The 21,754-nt window shown below is 36.5% G+C and overlaps 1 protein-coding gene across 1 annotated transcript in view; it reads left to right on the top strand.

Annotated features, from left to right (window-relative positions):
* Positions 1-19,179, top strand: part of Brca2 (BRCA2 DNA repair associated) — a 66,286-nt gene extending 47,107 nt beyond the window's left edge. Inside the window, exons 21-26 of the mRNA XM_076872252.1 lie at positions 1,760-1,958; positions 2,402-2,565; positions 2,655-2,793; positions 15,717-15,961; positions 17,499-17,645; positions 18,550-19,179. Coding sequence (XP_076728367.1) covers positions 1,760-1,958; positions 2,402-2,565; positions 2,655-2,793; positions 15,717-15,961; positions 17,499-17,645; positions 18,550-19,179 — 1,524 coding nt within the window. The remainder of the gene's footprint in view (positions 1-1,759; positions 1,959-2,401; positions 2,566-2,654; positions 2,794-15,716; positions 15,962-17,498; positions 17,646-18,549) is intronic.
* The last annotated feature ends 2,575 nt before the right edge of the window (positions 19,180-21,754 follow it).

Below are 21,754 nucleotides of genomic sequence, written 5' to 3'. Positions count from 1 at the left end.
AGGTTTTAGAATCACAGCTTTACCATTTATTAGCTTAGAAAATTGGGAATAAAATAGCTATAAAATGGTCATAAGACAGATAATTTTAGGATCAAATGATTTATCTAAAAGTTCCACACACTTTAGTTAGTATTCACATGCTATTAGTTACTATTATTTGAACACCCATTTCACATATTAAAATAAGCAACCTCCTAAATTAGATTTAGACACCTAGATGTCTAAAATAATTCATGCTGATTCTAGGATTACTTTGCTAAGTAGAGAGGAGGGGCAGTATTTAGGGAAATTGTTTACTGATTAATTGTTTATTGTTGTTTATTGATTAATTTTACTTATTTTATGTCTTAATAAATGAGGTACATTTATTTTTAACTTTATTACATAGTGAGACTACAAAATAAATATTCTGACACTAATATGAGCAGTGTTATTCTGAATAAAATTCTCTCCTGTCTCAAATGTTACAACTTGACTCTTCTGTGAGAAGCCCATTTTAAAGTCCAAGGGGATACTTGCTGCAAGTTGCCGTGTTTAAGATTTATTTGTTGAAGTTTTGTGTTCTTTGAGTCATCCTGAACGTAGTTTTAATTCCATCCCCAGAATTTAACAAAACACTTATTAGTCTAGTTTCCTTTTATAGAATTAACAGATATTATAAGGAGGAACTAAAGGGGACAGAATGAGAGCTGAATGTCTAAGTTCAGCCACTTGTAGCTAGACAAGTGATTTGTCTCTGAGGGCATTGTTCTCATGTTCTATCAAGTGGAAGCATAAAAGTAGGTTGTCTCTAAAGCTCTGAGTGTATCTAATTATATCAGATTTGAATTAAATAAAATCACCATTGTAAAGTTCTTAGAGGGGAAAACAGCCATCAATTTCTAAATAGCCTTGTTAAAAGAATTTGTTTGCAGTGGCAATGTTGAATATCATAGATGTTCTGAAATTGTAGGATTTTTTTTTTAATTCATGTTTAAACTAGATTGTATTTACAAGACGTTTTTGGAATACATAGATTTTATAGTCTCCCTTCCCAGAATTGATTAGGACATTAAGAATTATAAGACTGCAGCAATCTCATAGGGAACATGTCTAGATTCCATTTCCCATTTTATTTTTTTATTCATTTGTTTTTCTTAGACTGGATAAAATTCCAAGGAGCAACAGACAGAAATTGGCCAAAATTAGTGGAGAAAATGTATCAAAGCATAGATAAAAGTGCTTGTAGTAAACGTTTGTTTCAGATTATATCTACTATCCCAAAGAGCTGATGAAATTTAATTATAGGGGATATGAATAAAGATTCCTAAGTCATCCTCTTAACATGTGGCCTGTGCAAGTTATTTATTCCTTTCTGTGCCTCAGTTTCATCAACTATAACATAATAACAATAATAGCGCCTACATTGAAGGATTATTGTGAGGATTAAATGAATTGGTACATTTACTACACAAAGATCTGTTTCTCAAATACAGTGAGAAATCACGTTAGCCATTTATAACACAGATAGTGGTGGGTGTGATTAGAATACATTTAGAATTAGAGAATTTCCCCCACCCCTAGGGAGATTTGTCACAAGGATTAGTAAACAGTTTGAAGACACTGTGAAGACACTGTGTGATAAATAGTGCATTAAGCCATATTCTTAAAGTGAACTCTAATCTGTTGCATGTTATTCCCATTTAAAGCAATCTGATTATAGTAGGTAGGATTTTGTTTTGTTTGCCTTTTTTTATTTCAGTATTTTAAATGGTTACAGGGTTATTTCAGTGAAGAGCAGTTAAGAGCTTTGAATAATCACAGACAGATGTTGAATGATAAGAAACAAGCACAGATACAGTTGGAATTCAGGAAGGCCATGGTATCTGCTGAACAAGAAGAACAAGGTTTATCAAGGGATGTTACAGCTGTATGGAAGTTACGTATTGTAAGCTACAGGAAAAAAGAAAAAGATTCAGGTTAGTATGCATTTTTTTGGTTCATATCAGTTTTGTTAAGTCAAAAAATGGCATTTTTTTACAAATGATTACAAATGCTAGATAAAGTATAAAGTTAATGTATATTAGGGAAGCAAAATGGGCTGTCAGCACTCACAAATTAATTAATACAATCCTTAAATCTTTATTGTTATTTGTATTTGTTTTTTCTTTTCTTTTTTCAGTACCTGGAATTGAACCCAGGGTTGCTTAATCAGTAAGCCACATCCTTAGCCCTTTTTTTAATGTTTTATTTTGAGACAGGGTCCCTCTAAGTCCTTAGTGCCTTGCAGTCCTCCTACCTCAGCCTCCTGAATCACTGGGATTACAGGTGTGCACCACTGCGCCTGGTCTGTATTTGTTTTTAAATAAGAATTTTAATAATAGTTCTTCCCTTTTTGTCGTCTTCTTATTTCCCTAAACAGCTATGTTAAGTATCTGGCGTCCATCATCAGACTTATATTCCCTGTTAACAGAGGGAAGGAGATACAGAATCTATCATCTTGCAACATCAAAATCTAAAAGTAAATCTGAAAGAGCTCACATACAGTTATCAGCAACAAAAAAAACTCAATACCAACAACTACCGGTAAAAAAATTTTCATTTTAATGTTTCAATTTTGATAAATGCATATTACTTTGGAGAATCTCCATATACTGAATATTTGTTTTCTGTAGGCTTCTGATGAAGTCTTACTCCAGGTTTATCATCCAAGGGAGCCCCTTCACTTCAACAGACTGTTAGATCCAGACTTCCAGCCACCTTATTCTGAAGTGGACCTAATAGGATTTGTGGTTTCTGTTGTGAAAAAGACAGGTAATTATAGCTTTTTATTGATTCATTTGAAAAACATTGTCTTTTAAACTTTATCTTCTAATACTAGTTGGATCTTCCAGTTGACAAATTTGCTAACTAGCAATGTGAAAGTAGTCATCTTTTAATCTCTGATTTTTAAGAAAAAGTTATTCTACATTATTTTCAAGGTAACAGTGTAATCCCATTCTGTGCAACTTATTTTAAAGAAATGTTTTTCAGGATAGTAGTAATTACTATGAAATAATTATAATCTGCTCAGTTAGGAAAGCATTCAAATTCAAACCTCCCAACATCTTCAGCTTTTACTGCTTCCCAGCATCTTAGCCAACTTTATCTCTATTTTATTCTTAAATGTGACACAGCACATTTTCCCCTTGTCTGCCTGAGCAATGCACTTGCTCAGGCCCAGCTTCGGTCCCTTCCTTAGGCAGGAAGCCTTCCATTTATTTATTTATTTTTTAATATTTATTTTTTAGTTGTAGTTAGACACAATATTTTTATTTTATTTTTATGTGGTGCTGAGGATCGAACCCAATCTGTAGGTTCAGAGTTTTATATATTTCTGGGAAATTTTCTGGGTTTTGAGCATTTCTTTTTTAGGATCCCTACTTCAGGAATACCAGTTAGCCCTGTGTTGGATTATTTTTACTTTTGCTTTTATGTCATTGCTTTTACCTTTTTTGTCCTTTCCATCTTTATTCACCCGGGTTATAATCAGCCTTTATGTCCTTAATTTTTTTTCCTGCAATATAATATGTATGTCTTGTTCCTGGTTATTTATAATATATATGTCTGTCCCATGGTGATGATCTATTAGAGTGCTCAGTTTATTTCTTTTGTCCTGCAGTCTTTTCGTCTTACAGAGCTATTTATCATCTTATACGCAGGCATACATTTTAAGGGCTATATACTTACTGAGTTCTACAGCTCGAGTCAGTTGTGAAGAATTTGGAAGTTTTCTTCCATTCTTTGAGTTTTATTTTCTTTGCTTTTTGCTCTGTGCCCTTAAAAAAATGGTTTTTCTTAGTTATACATAACGTTAGATTTATTTCACTATAATTATAAAAGCATGGAATATAATTTGCTCTAATTCAGTCCCTAGTATTTCCTGTTTCTCGTCCCTTCTCCCTCCCGCTATTCCTTCCCTTTCCTTCTCTCTACTCTACTAATCTTTCTGCTGTTTACTTACAGGTGTTTTATTAGTATCTTGTAAATATACATGATGGTGAGATTCACTGTGGTATGTTCATGTATATGCATTGGAAAGTCACGTCGGTTCTTCCCTTATCTCGTACCTTCTCCCTCCCACACAGTCCCCTTCATCTAGTCCACTGATCTTCTATTTTGATGAAATCCACCCTACCTTTTTCTTTCTTTCTTTTCTCCCCCTTATTAATTGGCCTATCTTCCCAAATCAGAGAAAACATTCAAACTTTGTGTGCTAATTTTTTTTAATGTTTTTTTTTTAGTTGTAGTTGGACACAATATCTTTATTTATTTATTTTTATGTGGTGCTGAGGATCGAACCCAGTGCCTCGAATGTGCTAGGTGAGCCACAACCCCAGCCCTGTGTGCCCATTTTTAATGTGTTTTGTTTGGTCATTGTTTTTTACAACCTTGTGGACTTTTCATTGGCTGTTATCAATATGTTACATTGTTGCCATGCCATTGAAGTTCATGTCAATCATGCCATGACTTTCTTTACACATCTTGTTATATGGCATAGAGTGTAAGGGGTCTGAGGGTGCAAACAGGGAAGCAAGTTGGAGATTATTGGGATAATGTGATGTTCCTGAGGTTGTGGCTCATCTAGGTAGAGCACTTACCTGGCACATGTGAGGCACTGGGTTTGATCCTCAGCACCACATAAAAATAAATAAATAAAATAAAGATATTGTGTTCACCTACAACTACAAAAATATTTTTTAAAAAAGAGAGAGATGATGATGGACCAGACAAAAGTTCTAGACATGGCAAGAAACAGTTAGATCCTGGCAGTATTTTGAAGGTAGAGGGACAGTGTGGGATGGTCTGAGCATCTAGAAAAGTAGAATTGCCATTCACTGAGAGGGAAGGACTGCAAGAAAACACATTTGTGGAGAAATTAGGAGCTCAGTTCTGGAAGGTAAGTATTAAATTATTAGGCATCTCAGTAGAGGTGTCTGTTTGACAGTTTATAGATTTATAGGAGTCTTAAGGGAAATAGTCTGGGATAAAGATGCATACAAGTGACATTTAAAGCCATGAGGATGAGGTCATTGGGGTGTGAGGGTAGATAGAAAAAAGAGATCCAAAGCCTGATTCAAGCACTTTGATGCTTAGAAGTGGAGGAGATAAAGGAACCAGTAAAGGAAACAGAGGGGTGGTAGGAACACGGAGGAGACTGTGGGATCCTAAGAGCCAAGAGACAAAAAGGAATTGTCTGGTATGAGAGGAATCAAGTCTGTCAGATGCTGTTTGGCAGCACTGACAGTGAGGGGAGGATTAAGAGTTGGCCACTGGCTTTAGCACCACATCGGAGCCGTGGTGGAGCAGTAGGAGTGAATGGCTGGCTGAAGGGGAACAGAGGGAAGGGAGGAATATCGACAGTGTAAGCATAGCAAGGGCACTTTGTTTTAATGTAAGAAATATGAAGCAGGAGCTAGAATGGGACTTGGGATCAAAAGAATGTTTTTTTAGATGAAAGTGTTAACACCATACTGATAAAGTCCAGTAAAGGAGGTAAAAATTGATGATAGAAGAAAAACAAGACACTTGTAGAGCACTGTTTCAGTCACCATGTGCAGAAGCTGTGCAGTGGCTATGTGGTAAGATTAGCCTTAGCCAGGGGCACAGATGGGCAGAAAGGGTAAGGCGTGTAGGTACAGGTGCGTATGGAAAAGTTGGTACAGAAGAGGACACTGGCGGCTTCTGTTTCCTCACTAAAATGGGGAGCTGAGTCACCAGCTGAGAGTCAGAATGGAGGAAGAGGTGGTAGAGGTTTGAAAAGAGAAAAGGCATGAAGTCATCATTTAAGAAAGTGGGAGAGTGACTAGACTAGACTAGACTGCCACTGTGACTGCCATGCCTGCTGGAGATTAATGTTCATGAATGCATTTTTTTCCCAGCCGTGTCCAACTGTAATGGTGTGGGCATGAAATAGTTGGAAAATGGGATTTAAGCAGTCATAGTTCAGCTTGGTGAACAAGAGAAGAAAGAAAGAATTTGTGGGTATCTGTAAGGGAAGGATTTTAATAATTGACCTTAGGCATTCAGCGTGACACAGAGAAAAGAAGAGACGTAGGGAAATGCAGAACAGTGAATGGGGTAAGAAAGCTGGATTATAAGTCCCAGAGGGCTGGAGGATTGTTTGAATTAGGGTCCAGCAGGGTGGAGCTGGAAAGGTCAAAGGAGGTGGTTAAAGAAGAAGATACTTCCGATTCTGGAGGAGATGAGGGTCCTGGAAATACCGAAGTCTGGGGTATGTCCAGTGGATGAGTTAATGATGGAAAACAGAGGACACCGATCATTCAAGAAGAAAACAGGGAACTAGGAATCCAGGATTTGGGAAGTATTACCTTGTAGGTACTGAAATCACCAAGAAACATGGCTGAAGTAGTGACAGATGACAGTGAGTGATGAGTTAAAATCCTCAAGAAATGAAAGGGAGTCAGTGACCCAGAGGTTTGCAGATGCCTACAGAAAGTGGAGGTAGTGAATGATAGAGGCTGGTAACGCGAGCTTCAAAGCTGAGTGTTTTCAGGACAAGGGAATAGCAGTGAAGAGCTAGGAAGATATCCGCCCCACCCCATCCCAGGGGTCTACAGGGACAGCTGGGCCCTTAGACAAGAATCAGGTTTCAGTCACAGCAAGGTGGCAAACAGCGTTATTGAAAAGGCTGGGGGTGATGGAGGCGTGGTGACAGGATTCCAGGAGGCAGGGAGAGGTAGACAAAGGTGTTGCAAAAGGCCAAGTGCAAAGCCTGGAAACCAAGACCAGGGAGCAGTGGTGACCTAGGAGGCTGGGCTTGTGGAGACTTGTTGGGATTAGTTCTGATGGTCCCAAAGCAGATGGGTGGTGGCAAGGCAAGGTGGGAGAGGAAAAAAGGAGGGTGCCGCCAGAACCCTGTGTAGTCTTTTGCTCTTTTTCTGTATATCCAAGACCAGATTGGTTTTCCATCTTAGTTTACAGTGGGAGACCTGGACATTCGAGTTTCTGTGCCCTACACAGTCAGTATCCATGGAGGATGTCATCTGAGCTCTTAGGTCATTTTCCCAAGTTCAGTGAATAACTCTGTATACTAATTCAGATATTAGAGCATTCCTTTTTGGTAGTTTTTGGTGAATATTACTTTCTTGTTTTGGTAATCTAATTTAATGTTTAGCATGCCTCCTTAAGCCGGGAGTTACTCAAGTCTGATCATAATGCTTCCCTGCTTAAAATCTTCAGCAGCTCTCTGCCCCTTAGAAAATGAAACCCGGACAGTTCTGTATGCCAAAAAGCCCTTCAGCTTCCTGCCTTCAACCACTACCCCACGCACCTCCGCTAAACTGTACAGTTTCATGTCCCTAACATGCAATAGCATTTCATGCTCCCTACCTTTAAAAATGTTCTTCACTTAGCTTAAAATGTCCTTTCATTCTCCCCCTCATGACAAATTCTTCCCACTCAATACTCAGCTCAGATGTTACCTTCCTGGCTGGTGCTCATGAGCAGGTTAGAGTCCTTCAGTTTCTGTCACCTGTCACCTGTCACATGTTGCATGTTTGACTGTTTTAGCTCTGTCTACAGGGTTCATAGTCCTGTCTCTACATTTTTTAATTACCCCTCTCTAAACCTGATTATACCATGATCTCTTTAAAGACAGCACCTTGTTTTAATTCCTTTCCATCCCCACTTCTAACATCATAGAGTGAGCGAAGGTGTTGAAAACCTCTGTGCGCAGCATTTCTTGCAACCCTCATAGGAATCCCACTTTATAGATGAGGAAACTGGAGCTTGGAGAGGTAAAATAGACTGTCCAGGACACAGTGCTGGAAAGGAATTTGAACCCATACTCTCAGGATCTAAAAGCTCATAAGTTCTTTCTGGCACTTCTTGCTGCCAAATTAAAACCAAACCCAACATTTGGGAGTTGATTTTAAAATAGGAACTTTTGTATTTGCTCTAATGTTTTGTTACTGTATTATAGAATCATTGTGATAAATGAATTAATTGAGATCATCTCTTAAACTGGGTTCCTTGAGAATAAGACTGGGATTTTATGCAGAAGATTTACTTGAGAGTGCCCTTGGGAACAGAAGCCCCAGTGGGGCAGAGGGATAAGCTTGATTCAGCCTTTCCTTCCTTGGGGACTTGCGGAGCTGGGATTGCCTTTCAGAGGCATGGCAAGGTGAGGTGAGGGGACAGTCCTTGGATGCTGGCTTCTTTCAGGGAGCCTGGTTACCTTAGGCAAGACGGCACCCTTCAATCCAGGGAAGGTTTGTGCCTTGGTTCTGAAGGAGGATCTACTCCTGCACCTGGGTGTATACTCCAGTGTAGTCTGATGATGATTTTCGAAACATTTTAATGAAATGTTGAAAAAGAAATTAAAAATGTACAAAGAATTCTATGCAGGTTCAGAATAGCCCAGACTACAAAACTGCAGAATATTTTTCTTCTTATTTTTTTATTTTCATGAAGATTTATTTAGTGCCAGCATTCTTAAAGTGTTAGGTTAAATTCTTCTATTCATTACCATTTGTACAAGATGTATTATAATTGGGGAAATTCCATTTCTTTTTCTGTAGTTTGATCCAGATATGGAACCTCTCCTTATGAAAAAAATGAAATGAAGAAATTCCCTTAAGTGTTTGTTTTTGTTTATGTATTCTAATGTTTTCCAATAGACGTTTATTGCTTTTATAGTTGGAAGGAACACAGGGTATGTTAAAGAAGGACATTTAGGAGAAAGACAGTAATAAAATCATTTTGAATATAATTAGAGACAGATTACAAAATTAGAAAATTGAATGTGGTTGAGAAATTCATAGTATCTCTAAAAGCAGCATTTAATATTTAATTTAAAATTTTCTACTAAATAAATCTACTTGTAACTTGGAAAACAAGATAAACAAATCATTATCCAAAAGAACTGAATGACAGTTCTTTCCATTCTTCATCATTTCTTAGGGATATATAATCTTCAGTGTAACAGATATAAGAAATTGAATACTTAATGCCAGTCCAAATCTAATTTTCCCTGGCCTCAGTTAGGGTTTATCCAGAGACATCTACCCATTTTTGGTATCACAATTTTCTGATTTTTTATTTTGAACTAATTTCAGATCCTCAAAAAAATTGTAAAAAAAAAAAATAGTAGAGTTTCCAAATATTCCTCACCCAGCTTTTCCTAATATTATCTTGCATGACCATAGTACAATTATTAGAATTAGGAAGTTAACGTTGGCTTAATGTTATTACATAAATTATAGGTTTGTTTAAATATTTGAGTTTTAAGTTTCTTATATTATTTTCCTTTTTCTGTTTCAGGATCCTAAACAGGATCCCATATTGCATTTATTCTTCTATAGTCTCCTCCCGTCTTTTAATGATCCCTCAGTTGGCTTTTGTTTGTCCAACAAACACTTGTGAATGGATTGATCATTATTTTTTAGCATTTCCCCTGAGGTGGGTTTGTCTGGTATTTTCTCATGACTGGAATGAAGCTGTGCATTTTGTGCACAACTGCCACCAAAATGATGGTATGTCCTTCGCACACCAGATGTTGATGTTTTTTAGTGGTGTACTGGTAACCATAACCACTTAACCATATCATAACCATAACATGATATCTGCTAGGGTCCCCCTCCTTCAGTGGAATAACTGCCTTTCCCTTTGCAGTTAGTAAATGGATAAGCGGAGAGTCTTGGACAGTGCAAATCCTATTTCACCTCAGATTTCTCCCATTTATTTTAGCAACCATCATTTACTTTGCTTGCAGTAGTTATTAATGTAATGCTTGCCTAATGATAATTTTCCTTTTCTTTTCATACTGTCTTTGTGAATTGGAATTCATTCAAATTCTATTAGAAAAAAAACTGCCCCTTTTCCTCCCATTTGTTTACTTACTCAATTATTTATATCAGTATGGATTTAGGAATATTAATCCTATTCTGATTAAAGTTTACTACCTTTACTCTCATTGCTTCAGCTTTGGCCACATGGAGCCTTTCAAGTTGGCACTTGTGTTTTAATCGACTTATTAAAACACTTCTGAGCATTTCACTTTTTGAGCATTTCCTTAATTTTGGTGACACAAGATAGGTCAGGTTCATCCTGTATGTTCCCTGCCCCAATCCTGGAAGCAACCACTTCTCCAAGGAATTTGGCTCTTTTTATTAGAAAGTTGTGTTTAAAACAAGGGTCCCTCATTGGTCCTGAGTTAGAGCTTATTCTGAAGTGCTGCTTTCTCCTCCTCACTGCTGCCTCGGTCCTGGTCCCCTTTCCTTTGGATTTCTGGTTTAGCCTTCCTGTATTTCTTTTGCTTAAATGAACAGATACACATTTTTTCCGTCGACTATTAAGAATAATATAATCTAACCTGTCTTTTGTGCTCTTCTTTCTTAACACTACTTCCTCTATCAGTTGATAGTTTTTTACTCATTCTTTTTTTCAGCATTCTAGTACACCACTGTGTGGATGTGTATTGCCAGCTACTGTCCTGTGGATGAGCTAATGTAGGTTACTTCCAGTAGTTACAAACAGTGCTTCACAGGTGTTTTCATGAACCTTGTTTATCTGTGCTTTACCGTTATTAGTTAGATCTGGCTTCAAAGTGGAATACAAGAAGTGGAATTGCTCGGTAGAAAGACAAGTGCATGTGCAGCTTTGCTAGACATTGCCATATTTTTCTCCCAAAGGATGACACACCTCTGTATTGGTGTCAGCCACGTAGGAGTACACTTGCCATGGCCACAGTTACAGAATGTGTTGGCATTGAAATTTTAGCACATTAAGCAACAGGTCATTTTGAAAACTCTGGGTTTTCAGTTAAATCCAGTGTTTTATTTCCCCACATTTTTTATTGGTGGATTATAGTTGTCCATAGTGATGGGATTTATTGTTACGTGTTTATACATACTTCCATATAGCAATATCACTTGGCCAATATCACTCCCGAGCACTTCTCCCTCCCGCCCTTGGACCCTTTCCTCTGCTGACCTCCCTTTGGTTTTCATGTAATCCCTACCCCTTCCAACTTTCTTTTCCTTTGTCTCTCTAGTTTCCACATACAAGAGAAAACATGTGACCTTTTACCTTCTGAGTTTGACTTATTTTGCCTAACATGATGGTCTCTAGTTTTATCCATTTTCTTACAAATGACATAATTCTTTTTTTTTAATGGCTGAATAAAACTCCCTTGTGAATATATATTACATTTTTTTGTCCATCCTCTACTGACGGACACCTAGGCTGGTTCCAGAGTTTGGCTATTGTGAATTGCCCTGGGCGTGCATATATCACCATAGTATGATGACTTTAGTTCTTTAGGATAAGTACTGAGAACTGGTATTGCTGAGTCATAGGATGGTTCCATCCCTAGTCTTTTTTTTTTTTTTTTTTTTAATATTTCTTTAGTTGTAGTTGGACAAAATACCTTTATTTTATTTATTTATTTTTATGTGGTGCTGAGGATCGAACCCAGGGCCTCACACATGCTAGGTGAGCGCTCTACCACTGAGCCACAACCCCTGCCCCATCCCTGGTCTTTTAAGGAGCTTCCATACTGATTTCCATAGTGGTTGGACTACTTTACAATCCCACCAATAGTTTAAGTGTTCCATTTTCTCTACATCCTCCCCAGCATTTATTATTGTTTGTATTCTTGCTGACTGAAATTCTGACTTCTGACTGGTGTGAGATGGAATCTCAGTGTAGTTTTGATTTGCATTTCCCTAATTGTTAATGATGTTGGAACCTTTTTTTAATATATTCACTGGCCATTTGCATTTCTCCTTTTGAGAAGTGTCTCTTTAATTTGTTTGCCCATTTCTTATCCGATCATTTGATTTTTTTTCGGTGTAAATTTTTTTGAGTTCTTCATATATATTATATATTAATTCTGTGTCAGAAGAGTAGTTAGTGAAGAATTTCTCCCATCCTATAGGTTCTCTCTTCATATTCCAGCAATGGCTAGGCACTAAACAGGAAACTTTGGTGTGCAGAAGCTTTTAATTTGATGTCATCCCATTTATTAACTCTTGGCATTATTTCCAGAGCTCTAGGGGTCCTAATGAGAAAGTTGTGGCCTGTGCGTATATGTTGTAGTATTGACCCTACATTTTCTTTTAGGAGTTGCATAGTTTTGATCTAATTTCTAGGTCTTTGATCCATTTTGAGTGCATTTTTTTTGTGTGCAGGGTGAAAGAGAAGGCTCAAGTTTCATTCTTCTACCTATGGATAACCAGTTTTTCCAGTACCATTTGTTAAGATTGTCTTTTGGAGGAAACCCTTACAAATTCATTCTATGAAGTTAGTATCACTGTGAAACCAAAACTAGACGGACACTTCAAGGAAAGAAAACTTTAGACCAATATCCCTGGTGAACACAGGTGCAAAATTTCTTTATAAAAAATACCAGCAAATAGCATACGAAAGCATATTAAAAAGATACTGCAGCTAAGCATAGTGGTGCATGCTTGTAATCCCAGCAGCTTAAAGACCGAGGCAGAAGGATCCCAAGTTCAAAGCCAGCCTTAGCAATGGCTAGGCACTAAGCAAGTCAGTGAGACCCTGTCTCTAAATAAAATACAAAATGGGGCTGGGCATATGACTCAGTGGTCAAGTGCCCCTGAGTTCAATCCCCAGTACCAAAAAAAAATTTTTTAAAAGATAGTGCACCATGATCAAGTGGGGTTCATCCCACGGATGCAAGATTGGTTCAACATACAGAAATCAATAAGTATAATTCACAACATCATTAAACTCAAAGACAAGAATCACACAATTATCTCAATAGATGAAGAAAACCCATTTGATGAAATACAGTGTCCACTCATATTCAAAACACTAGAAAAACTAGGGATAGTAGGAACATACATCAATATTATAAAAACTATATGTTAAACCCAAGGCCAACATCATTCTAAATGAAAAAAAAAGTGAAAGTATTTCCTCTAAAAACTGGAACAAGACAGAGATACCCTCTTTTACCACTGCTTTTTGACACACTCCAACTCTGACCAGAGCAATTAGGCAAAAGAAAGAAATTAAGGGAATACCAATAGGAAAAGAAGGGGTCAAACCATTCCTATTTGACAATGACATAATCCTATATTTAAAAGGCCCCCAAAACTACACCAGAAAACTTCTAGAAACAAATTCATCAAAGTAGCAGGATATAAAGTTAACAACATAAATCAATTGTGTTCCTATACTCCAATGATCAATCAGCAGAAAAGAGAAATTAGGAGGACTACCCCATTCACAATCATCTCAAAAAGAAAAAAAAAGAAAGAAAAAAGAAAAAAAAACTTGGGAATTAATCTAAAGAAAAGAGTTACAATGAAAACTACACAACACTAAAGAAAGAAATTAAAGAAGGCCTTAGAAGGTGGAAAGATTTCCCATGTTCTTGCATAGACAGAATGAATATTGTCAAAATGGCCATGCTACCAAAAGTGCTATGCAAGTTTAATACAATTCCTATTAAAATTCCAAAGACATTCTTTATAGAAGTAGAAAAGGCAGTTACAAAATTCATTTGGAGAAATAAGAGGCCCAGAATAGCCAAAACAATCCTTAGAAAAGTGAAGCAGGAGGCATCACAATACAAGACCTTAAATTACACTGCAGAGCTATAGTAACAAAAACGGCGTGGTTTTGGCACAAAAACAGACATGAAGACCAGTGGAATAGAACAGAAGAGACAAAGACAAATTCACACAAATACAATCTCACACTAGACAGAAATGCCATAAACATATATGGGAGAAAAGATAGCCTCTTCAACGAATGGTGCTGGGAAAACTGGAAATCCATATGTAGCAGGATGGAATTTAAGACCTCTCTCTCACCCTGCATAAAACTCAACTCAAAGACCTAGGCATTAACGGCTGGTAGAACACTGGGTTCGATCCTTAGCACCACATAAAAATAAATAAAGATATTGTGTCCATCTACAATTGAAAGAATTATTAAAAAAAAAAAAAACTAGTCATTAGAACAGAAACCCTGAACCTACTAGAAGAAAATGTTAAACCCAACACTATCATGTCAGCTTAGGAACCAAATTCCTTAATAAGACTCCTAAAGCATAAGAAGTAAAATCAAGAATCAATAAATGGGATGATGTCAAACTTTAAAAAAAAAAAAAAAAAACTTCACAGCAAAGGAAACAATCAGGAGCATGAAGAGAGAGCCCACAGAATCAGAGAAAAATCATCGCCACCTATACTTAAGATAAAGCATTAACTCTAGGATATATAAAGAACTCAGAAAAACTTAACACCCAAAAAACAACCCAGTCAATAAATGGGCAAAGGACTGAACAGAAGCTTCACAGAAGAAATATGAATGGGTCAATAAATATATAAAAAAAAATGTTCAACATCTCTAGCAATTAGAAAAATGCAAATTAGAACTACACTGAGATTTCATCTCCAGTCAAAATAGCAATTTATCAAGAACACAACAAATGTTGGTGAGAATGTGGGAGAAAAGCATAGACTCATACATTTCTGGTGGGACTGAAGATTGGTGCAACCACTCTGGAAAGCAGTATGGAGATTCCTCAGAACACTAGGTATGGAACCACCATTTGACTTGGCTATACCACTCCTAGGTATATATTCAAGGTAGCTAAAATCAGCATAGTACAGTGAAGTGGCCACATCAATGTTTATAGAAGCTCAATTCATAGTAGCCAAGCAACTAAGTGCTCTTCAACAAATGAATGGATAAAGAAAATGTGGTACTTATACACAGTGGAATATTACTCAGCCATAAAAAAGAATGGCTATGACATTTGCTGGTAAATGGATGGACTGGAGACTAGCATGCTAAGTGAAATAAGCCAATCCCAAAAAACCAAAGGCAGAATGTTCTGTCTGATATGCAGATGCTTAACATACAATGGGAGGCAGTGAATAGAAGTTCAGTGGATTAGACAAAGGGGAATGAAGGGAAGAGAGGAAGATAGGAATAGGAAAGACAATGGAATTAACTTTCCCATGTATATATATGAACACACCACAGTGAATCTCCGCACCATGTGCATCCACAGGACTGTTAAACTTCATGTTTGTATAAATATGTCATAATACACTGTTATATGTAATTAAAAAGAACAGATAAAAATTTTTAAAAGGCATGAAGGGCAGTGTTGGGGCAGGGGCTCTTTTCTCCAGTGTATTTTTCAGCACCTTTGTCAAGATCGGATGACTATAGATGTGGAGGTTTGTCTGTGTCTTCTTTTCTGTACTACTGGTTTGTGTGTGTGTTTTATGTGCCATGCAGTTTTTGTTACTATAGCTCTGTAGTATAATTTGAAGTCTAGTGCCTCCAGCATTGGCTTTTTTTGGCTTAAAATTGCTTTAGCAATTTCTGGGTCTTTTATCCTTCCAAATGAATTTTAGAATTGTTTTTACTAGTTCTGTGAAGAATATTATTTGATATTTTGGGAACCGCATTGAATCTGTATTGCTTTTAGTAATATGGCCATATTAACAATATTAAGTCTGCTTATCCATGAACATGGGAGATCTTTCCATATTCTGAGGTCTTCTCTAATTTTTTCCTGCAGTGTTCTATGGTTTTCATTGTAGAGGACTTTTCACCTCTTTGGTTAGATTTATTCTTATGTATTTAAAAAATTTTTTTATTATTAGCATATATTAAAATAAATAGGCATATTAGCAGTTCCTTACATTTTTAAATTTATCTGATTTTTTTTTTCATTCAAGGTCTTGCTCCTTTGGTCTATTTGACAGATGAATGTCATAATTTATTGGCAATAAAGTTTTGGATCGATCTTAATGAAGACATTATTAAACCTCATGTGCTAATTGCTGCAAGCAACCTGCACTGGCGTCCAGAATCCAAGTCAGGAATTCCCACTTTATTTGCTGGAGATTTCTCCATGTTCTCTGGCAGTCCAAGAGAGGGCCACTTTCAACAGAGGTTAAACAAAATGAAAAATACTATTGAGGTAAAATTACTTTCATCTTTACCACAAATTTTTGTAATAATCTCCTATTTTGATGGTCCAACATCAAGGAGAAATGACTTTTATGAAAATTAAGTAGTTGAGGGAGTATTTAAGATGAGGTTTCACTCCATATTAATTACCCACGAACCTGAGGAGATAAGGGACTGGGCAAGTGACCAGCTACTGGGGAGAGAAGAGTGTCTTGAAGGGAATCAAGTTCAGGGATACAGACCAGCTAGGCAGACTAGAAATTGGAATCAAGAATATGAGTTCCCTGTGGTTCACAGCAGTCGGCCTTGTGATTAGTTAATAATGTGACCACAAATTTACATTTATACTTGTATCTTGTATCTTAACAGTTCATACCTCTTTGATATCAATGAATCCCAAATAGACTCTAGAATTACTTTCCCTAGATCATATATGCGTTTTATGTACTAATATTAGCTAGTGTTTATTGAGTGCTTATTCTGTGTCAGGCTTTGTTCTAAGTCTGGGTTATTTAATTCTCCCCAAAACCCTATGAAGTGGGGAAGTGTTTTTTGCATTTTATTGATGAGAAACAGAAGTTAAATGGCTTGTCCTTTACTATATGCCAAGTTGGAAGGACCATGATTCACACTTAGGCCATCTAAATGCAGAATTCAGAACTCTTACCTACTAGGCAGTGCTGTCTCCCTGTAAAATTTTGCATTTTATAAATTGATAACTAGTGACAATTTATTTTTTAAAAGATTAATTCTGTAGTTTAAATGTGCAAGGTGTGTTATTCAAAATTTGTGCAAATAACATTTTAAAAGCATCAGAATAGCTAGCATGTAAAGGAATTTTGTGTTTGTATTTTGCTTAAAAAATCTCAATATGCATAGTGAAGAATAATATTCTGATTTATCTAGTTTCTGAATTGTTGGTAGGAGTTGCATTCATTATTTGGTGCTCCTACGGGGTCCCTACTGCTTTTATCCCAGATTTTTAAAGCTTTAGGTTAGGTGTAAAATTGCTGGGATTTGGCCAGTTGGGGCTCCTGAAATACCAGTTCCATGCAGTTTAACCTGAATGTTATTTCAGTTAATGCTTGGGACAGTCCTGCAATGAGTGAGGCAGTTCTTTGGTTTTTACCTCCCCAACAAGGACTCAGTGGGAGTGATGGTTTCTAGCTGTGAGGTAGCGTATAGAATGGAAAGTGAGGCCTGAGGTTCCACTCCAAATCCAGTGTCATGATAATCTTCCTGGTGATTGGGAAGATCTCTTTCCCAATCTTTTCCCAGTCTTTTTCCTTAACACACACACTATCCCTGTCCTTTTCCATTCTTCCTTCTATTTCTCACTCCTTAGCCCCTTCCTTCAACAGCTAGGTGCCCCTAAATCACTGGTGTTTGTTTTGAATTTTTGTATTGGCATGTTCGACAATTGCTATCAAATTTCGGTTGTCTCGTTGTTTGTTTCTGGTCTGAATTTGTTATTTTTGGTCTTAAAGGAAATAACTTGCTGGAAACATTAATTCTGAGTTTATAACTCTTCCAATTTGTTTTCTCAGAATATTGACATATTTTGCAATGATGCAGAAAAGAAACTTATGCATCTACTTAATGCAAATGATCCCAAGTGCTCCACCCCTAATAAAGAGTACACATCAGAGCCACACACTTCTCAAACAGTCCTCGGTACAGGAAATAAGTTTCTGGTAAGTTCATGTAAATTTAAGAAATATTATATATAGAGGCAATGATATATTCTGGTGCATATGTGACATGGTAAAAATGTGATTAAAGTTAATTAGAAATGTGGTTAATTGGTAGGCAGCTGCTATTGGTATAGGCTACTTGAAAATTATATTGTTTATTGAAATAGCAATTTTATAAAATTCTTTGGGGGCATACTACAAACAAGTACTTTAATTTTTAGCATTCGAACTACATGTTAGATTAAAAAGCCCTTTAGGGCTGTTTCTTTTTTGCTAGAAGAGCTCTTCTTTACCATTAAAGTTCTTTGTTTGTTTGTTTATTTATTTATTTTCCTTTTCTTTTCAGAATCAGGCATTGAACCCAGTGGCGCTCTACCACTGAGCCACAACCCTAGTCCTTTTTATTTTTTTGAGACAGGGTCTTATTAAGTTGCAGATTGAACCTGCCATCTTCCTGCTTCAGCCTAAGTAGCTAGGATTACAGACATGGCTTCCATAGAGGTGTTTCTAAGCTCAATTTAACTCACAAAATCACAGTGGATATAAATCAAGCTAAAGCCTTTACTATTGGTTAAATAGCTAACACATGCTAAGTGTGGCTACATTAACACATTTAATCTTTACAACAACCCTATGAGATAAAAGCTATTTTACCCATGAGAAGACTGTGGCATTTGGAGAGGTTGTAGATAGACACAATACTTTTTTTTTTTTTTTTAATTTGTTTTATTTTTATGTGGTGCCAGGATCAAACCCAATGCCTCATGCATGCTAGGCAAGTGCTCCACCACTGAGCCATAACACCAGCCTGAGAATGTAGTATTTTTAAAGAAAGGTTAATTTGATTTTGTTTTAAGTACTGTTACATAATTATGATAGGCTACTTTTTAATTTGTTTTATTAGATGTCTTCTCCTAATAGTGAGATAAATTATCAGAGTCCATTATCACTTTGTACGCCAAAAGGGAAGTCTGTGCCCACGCCTGTATCCACTCGCATGACCTCAAAGTCCTGTTCTAAAGGAGAGAAAGAGATTGATGACCCAAAAAACTGCAAAAAGAGAAGAGCCTTGGATTTCTTAAGCAGACTGCCTCTACCTCCGCCTGTTAGTCCCATTTGTACATTTGTTTCTCCTGCTGCACAGAAGGCATTTCAGCCACCACGAAGTTGTGGCAGCAAATACGAAACACCTATAAAGAAAAAAGAATTGAATTCTCCTCAAATGACTCCACTTAAAAAATTCAATGAAATTTCTCTTCTTGAAAGTGATTCAATACCTGATGAAGAACTTGCACTGATAAATACCCAAGCCATTCTGTCTGGTTCAGCAGGAAAAAGTCAACTATCTATCAGTGACTCCATGAGGACTGCCCCCTCCGCTTCAAGGGACTCTCTTAGACAGAAAAGACATATGACATCACTGGTCAGAGATCAAGAGAATTCCCAAAGCAGCACAGAAGAATGTGGGACCAGTATTCAGGACACAAGTGCAATAAGTAATATGTCTAAGAGATTGCAAAGGCAACAAAAATGAAAAGATAATACATTAGTTATTGACGCGGTCTTTCCAATTTGTAAGACATGCACAGTTTCAAACTGCACATCAGTATTTGTATAAAAAAACACGAGAAGGTTTCAGATTTACCTAAGTATTTATATGTCATAGAGACATTCTTTCCTTGATTCTATTCTGGTATGCTTTTATTTCAATTGTCTACCTTAACTGTATTTAGTAACTAATCCAAAAAATCTTGTTTAAATCTTTGATTGGATTGAATCACTACAGTGTTATAAAAGTAAATAAACAGACTGTTTTCTTTTAGACTGTGTCATTGTATAATTACAACAAGGTTCTTAGTACAGTTATTTTGACTTGTAGTTAACTTTAGAAGTTTTTTCTTGTTTGTTTTAAAGAGGTGACCTCCTATGAAATAGTTTTCACACGCATAATGCATGTGTTGGTTTTGCTATAGTTCCATCCTATTCAAAAGTCAGGATAAATAGATATGTAAAGTTTTCTTCTGACCAATTCTTCATTCTTAAGTCAGCATGACTACAAAAAAAAAATAGAACCCTCAAGTGTAAAGCCTTTGTATGATTCCATTGTGACCTCTGAAATTAAATTACTTCAAGAGTTAACCTTTTTTAAAACAGTCATCCAGACTGCAGTCTCAGAGATAGTCTTCCTCTCAAGTTGTACTGCTTCTACCTGCTGTGTCTTCAGCACCATCCCAGGACCTGAAATGCTCTTCCCATGAAGCCCACCAAGGCAGAGGTTGGCAAGTTGAATTAAGATGATATTCTGTTGTTACTTTCTTAGGTTTAAAGAGGAAAGGGATACAGCAGTTCTAACTAAGAGTTAATAGTATGAAGAAGCTTGTAAGTCGGGTATTTTTAACATATCCTAAATTTATATGTAATATTTGTTCAAATCTAAACACACTTCAAAACTAAGAATAAATTCTTCTAAAAACGAACTATTTCCTTCCTTAACTGTGATCCATTATTTTTCTCTCCTCCAAAAAGCATTCATATAATAGTCTGTTCTTCTATTCTTAAGTATTCTACTGGTCTTGTTAATGTGATTTAAGTTTTATACATAACGCAATTTGGTCTTCACATCCTGATTGTTCTCCTAATGATCCACTCTATACTGGAAAAAACTAGAGTTTCTTGTGAACAGGAAGGAGTTTAAATTTCAGATTTCCTTTCTGAATCCTAGAAAACAAACATGCTATTACCTCCTCCATTCTCATTCATACTACTTGTTACTGAAATAATCTAATGCACACACTTCTTTTTTAAATTATAAATAACATCCAAGCTACATGAATAAAATATGAGGCTTGAGTATATTATCCCCCTAAAAGTGACAAATTAATGATTACAAAGTCAACAGTGTATGCTGCATGATAAGGAATAAGTGGTAAAAACAGTTTGTGTTATTCAGCAATCACTTAGTGAGAGCCTACTGTGTGAACAGAGCACTTGCCAGCCCTATAAATAATGTAAACAGTAATACAAGTCAAAGTTGGGTGTTCAAAGATTATATAAATTAGAAGCCATGGGAGTTGAAAACTAGACCACTTCTAAATGGGATAAAGTTGGTGGCATTTAATCAGTTACCTTAATGCTTCTAAACCAAGTATTTCAGGAGTCTTCTAAGAAAAGAGATTGGCCAGGAACTCTTTTAGAACCCAGTAATAACTCTGGATCTATAACCCAGAGCCACTTCTCCATGATGGCCACTCCCTCAATCCAGTGAACCAGAAATCCTAATGAGAGAGCCAAATCAGGGACTTGAATCTGGCACTTTCTACTGCTCCTGTGGTATCAAAGGATGGTAATTCTAGTTTGAGTTCTCTGACACTTCTCCCTAATCTGGGTGAGCCAAGTTATCCACATTGAGCAGGTTCTACAATAACCATACCAAGACACCCAGAATGACCTAGACCTGGAAATTAGTATTATCAATTGAGTTGTTACTATTACAGGATTGTTTGCTATGTTGAAACGCAGAATTTAACAAAACTATAACAGCAGGTTAGATTCATTCATTTTGTTTGTCAGTCAAGCTTGTTATTCAAAGATAACCAATCTTTAAAATGTTAATGGAGGGGCTGGAGTTGTGGCTCAGCGGTGAGTGTTGGCCTAGCATGTGTGAGGCTGGGTTCAATCCTCAGCAACACATAAAAATAAATAAATAAAGTATCATGTCCTACTGTAACTAAAACAAATATTTAAAAAAAAAAAATATTACAGGGCTCAGGTTGTGGCTCAGTGGCAGAGCGCTCGCCTAGCACAGGCGGGACCCGGGTTCCATCCTCAGCACCACATAAAAAAATAAAGGTATTGTGTCTATCTACACCTAAAATAAATAAATAAATGTGTATTTTTTAAAAAAAATATTACAGAGAAAAATTACAGACACATTGCTGGTAGTTGACAAGATGTTGAGTAGATTAACGGTAGTAGATAATGGGTATATTAAAGGAAAATCATCTAATGTGCACAGGTTTAGATAAGCAAGAAAATATAAGACTGCTTTTGTCTTTACATTTATGCCTAATATTAGAGAAGATTAGTAAATAAGCATATGATATAGTTAT

The sequence above is a fragment of the Callospermophilus lateralis genome, chromosome 12 (assembly GCF_048772815.1).
Source record: "Callospermophilus lateralis isolate mCalLat2 chromosome 12, mCalLat2.hap1, whole genome shotgun sequence".
In the NCBI taxonomy this organism is placed as follows: domain Eukaryota; kingdom Metazoa; phylum Chordata; class Mammalia; order Rodentia; family Sciuridae; genus Callospermophilus; species Callospermophilus lateralis.
This window is presented reverse-complemented; position numbering and strand designations above follow the sequence as displayed.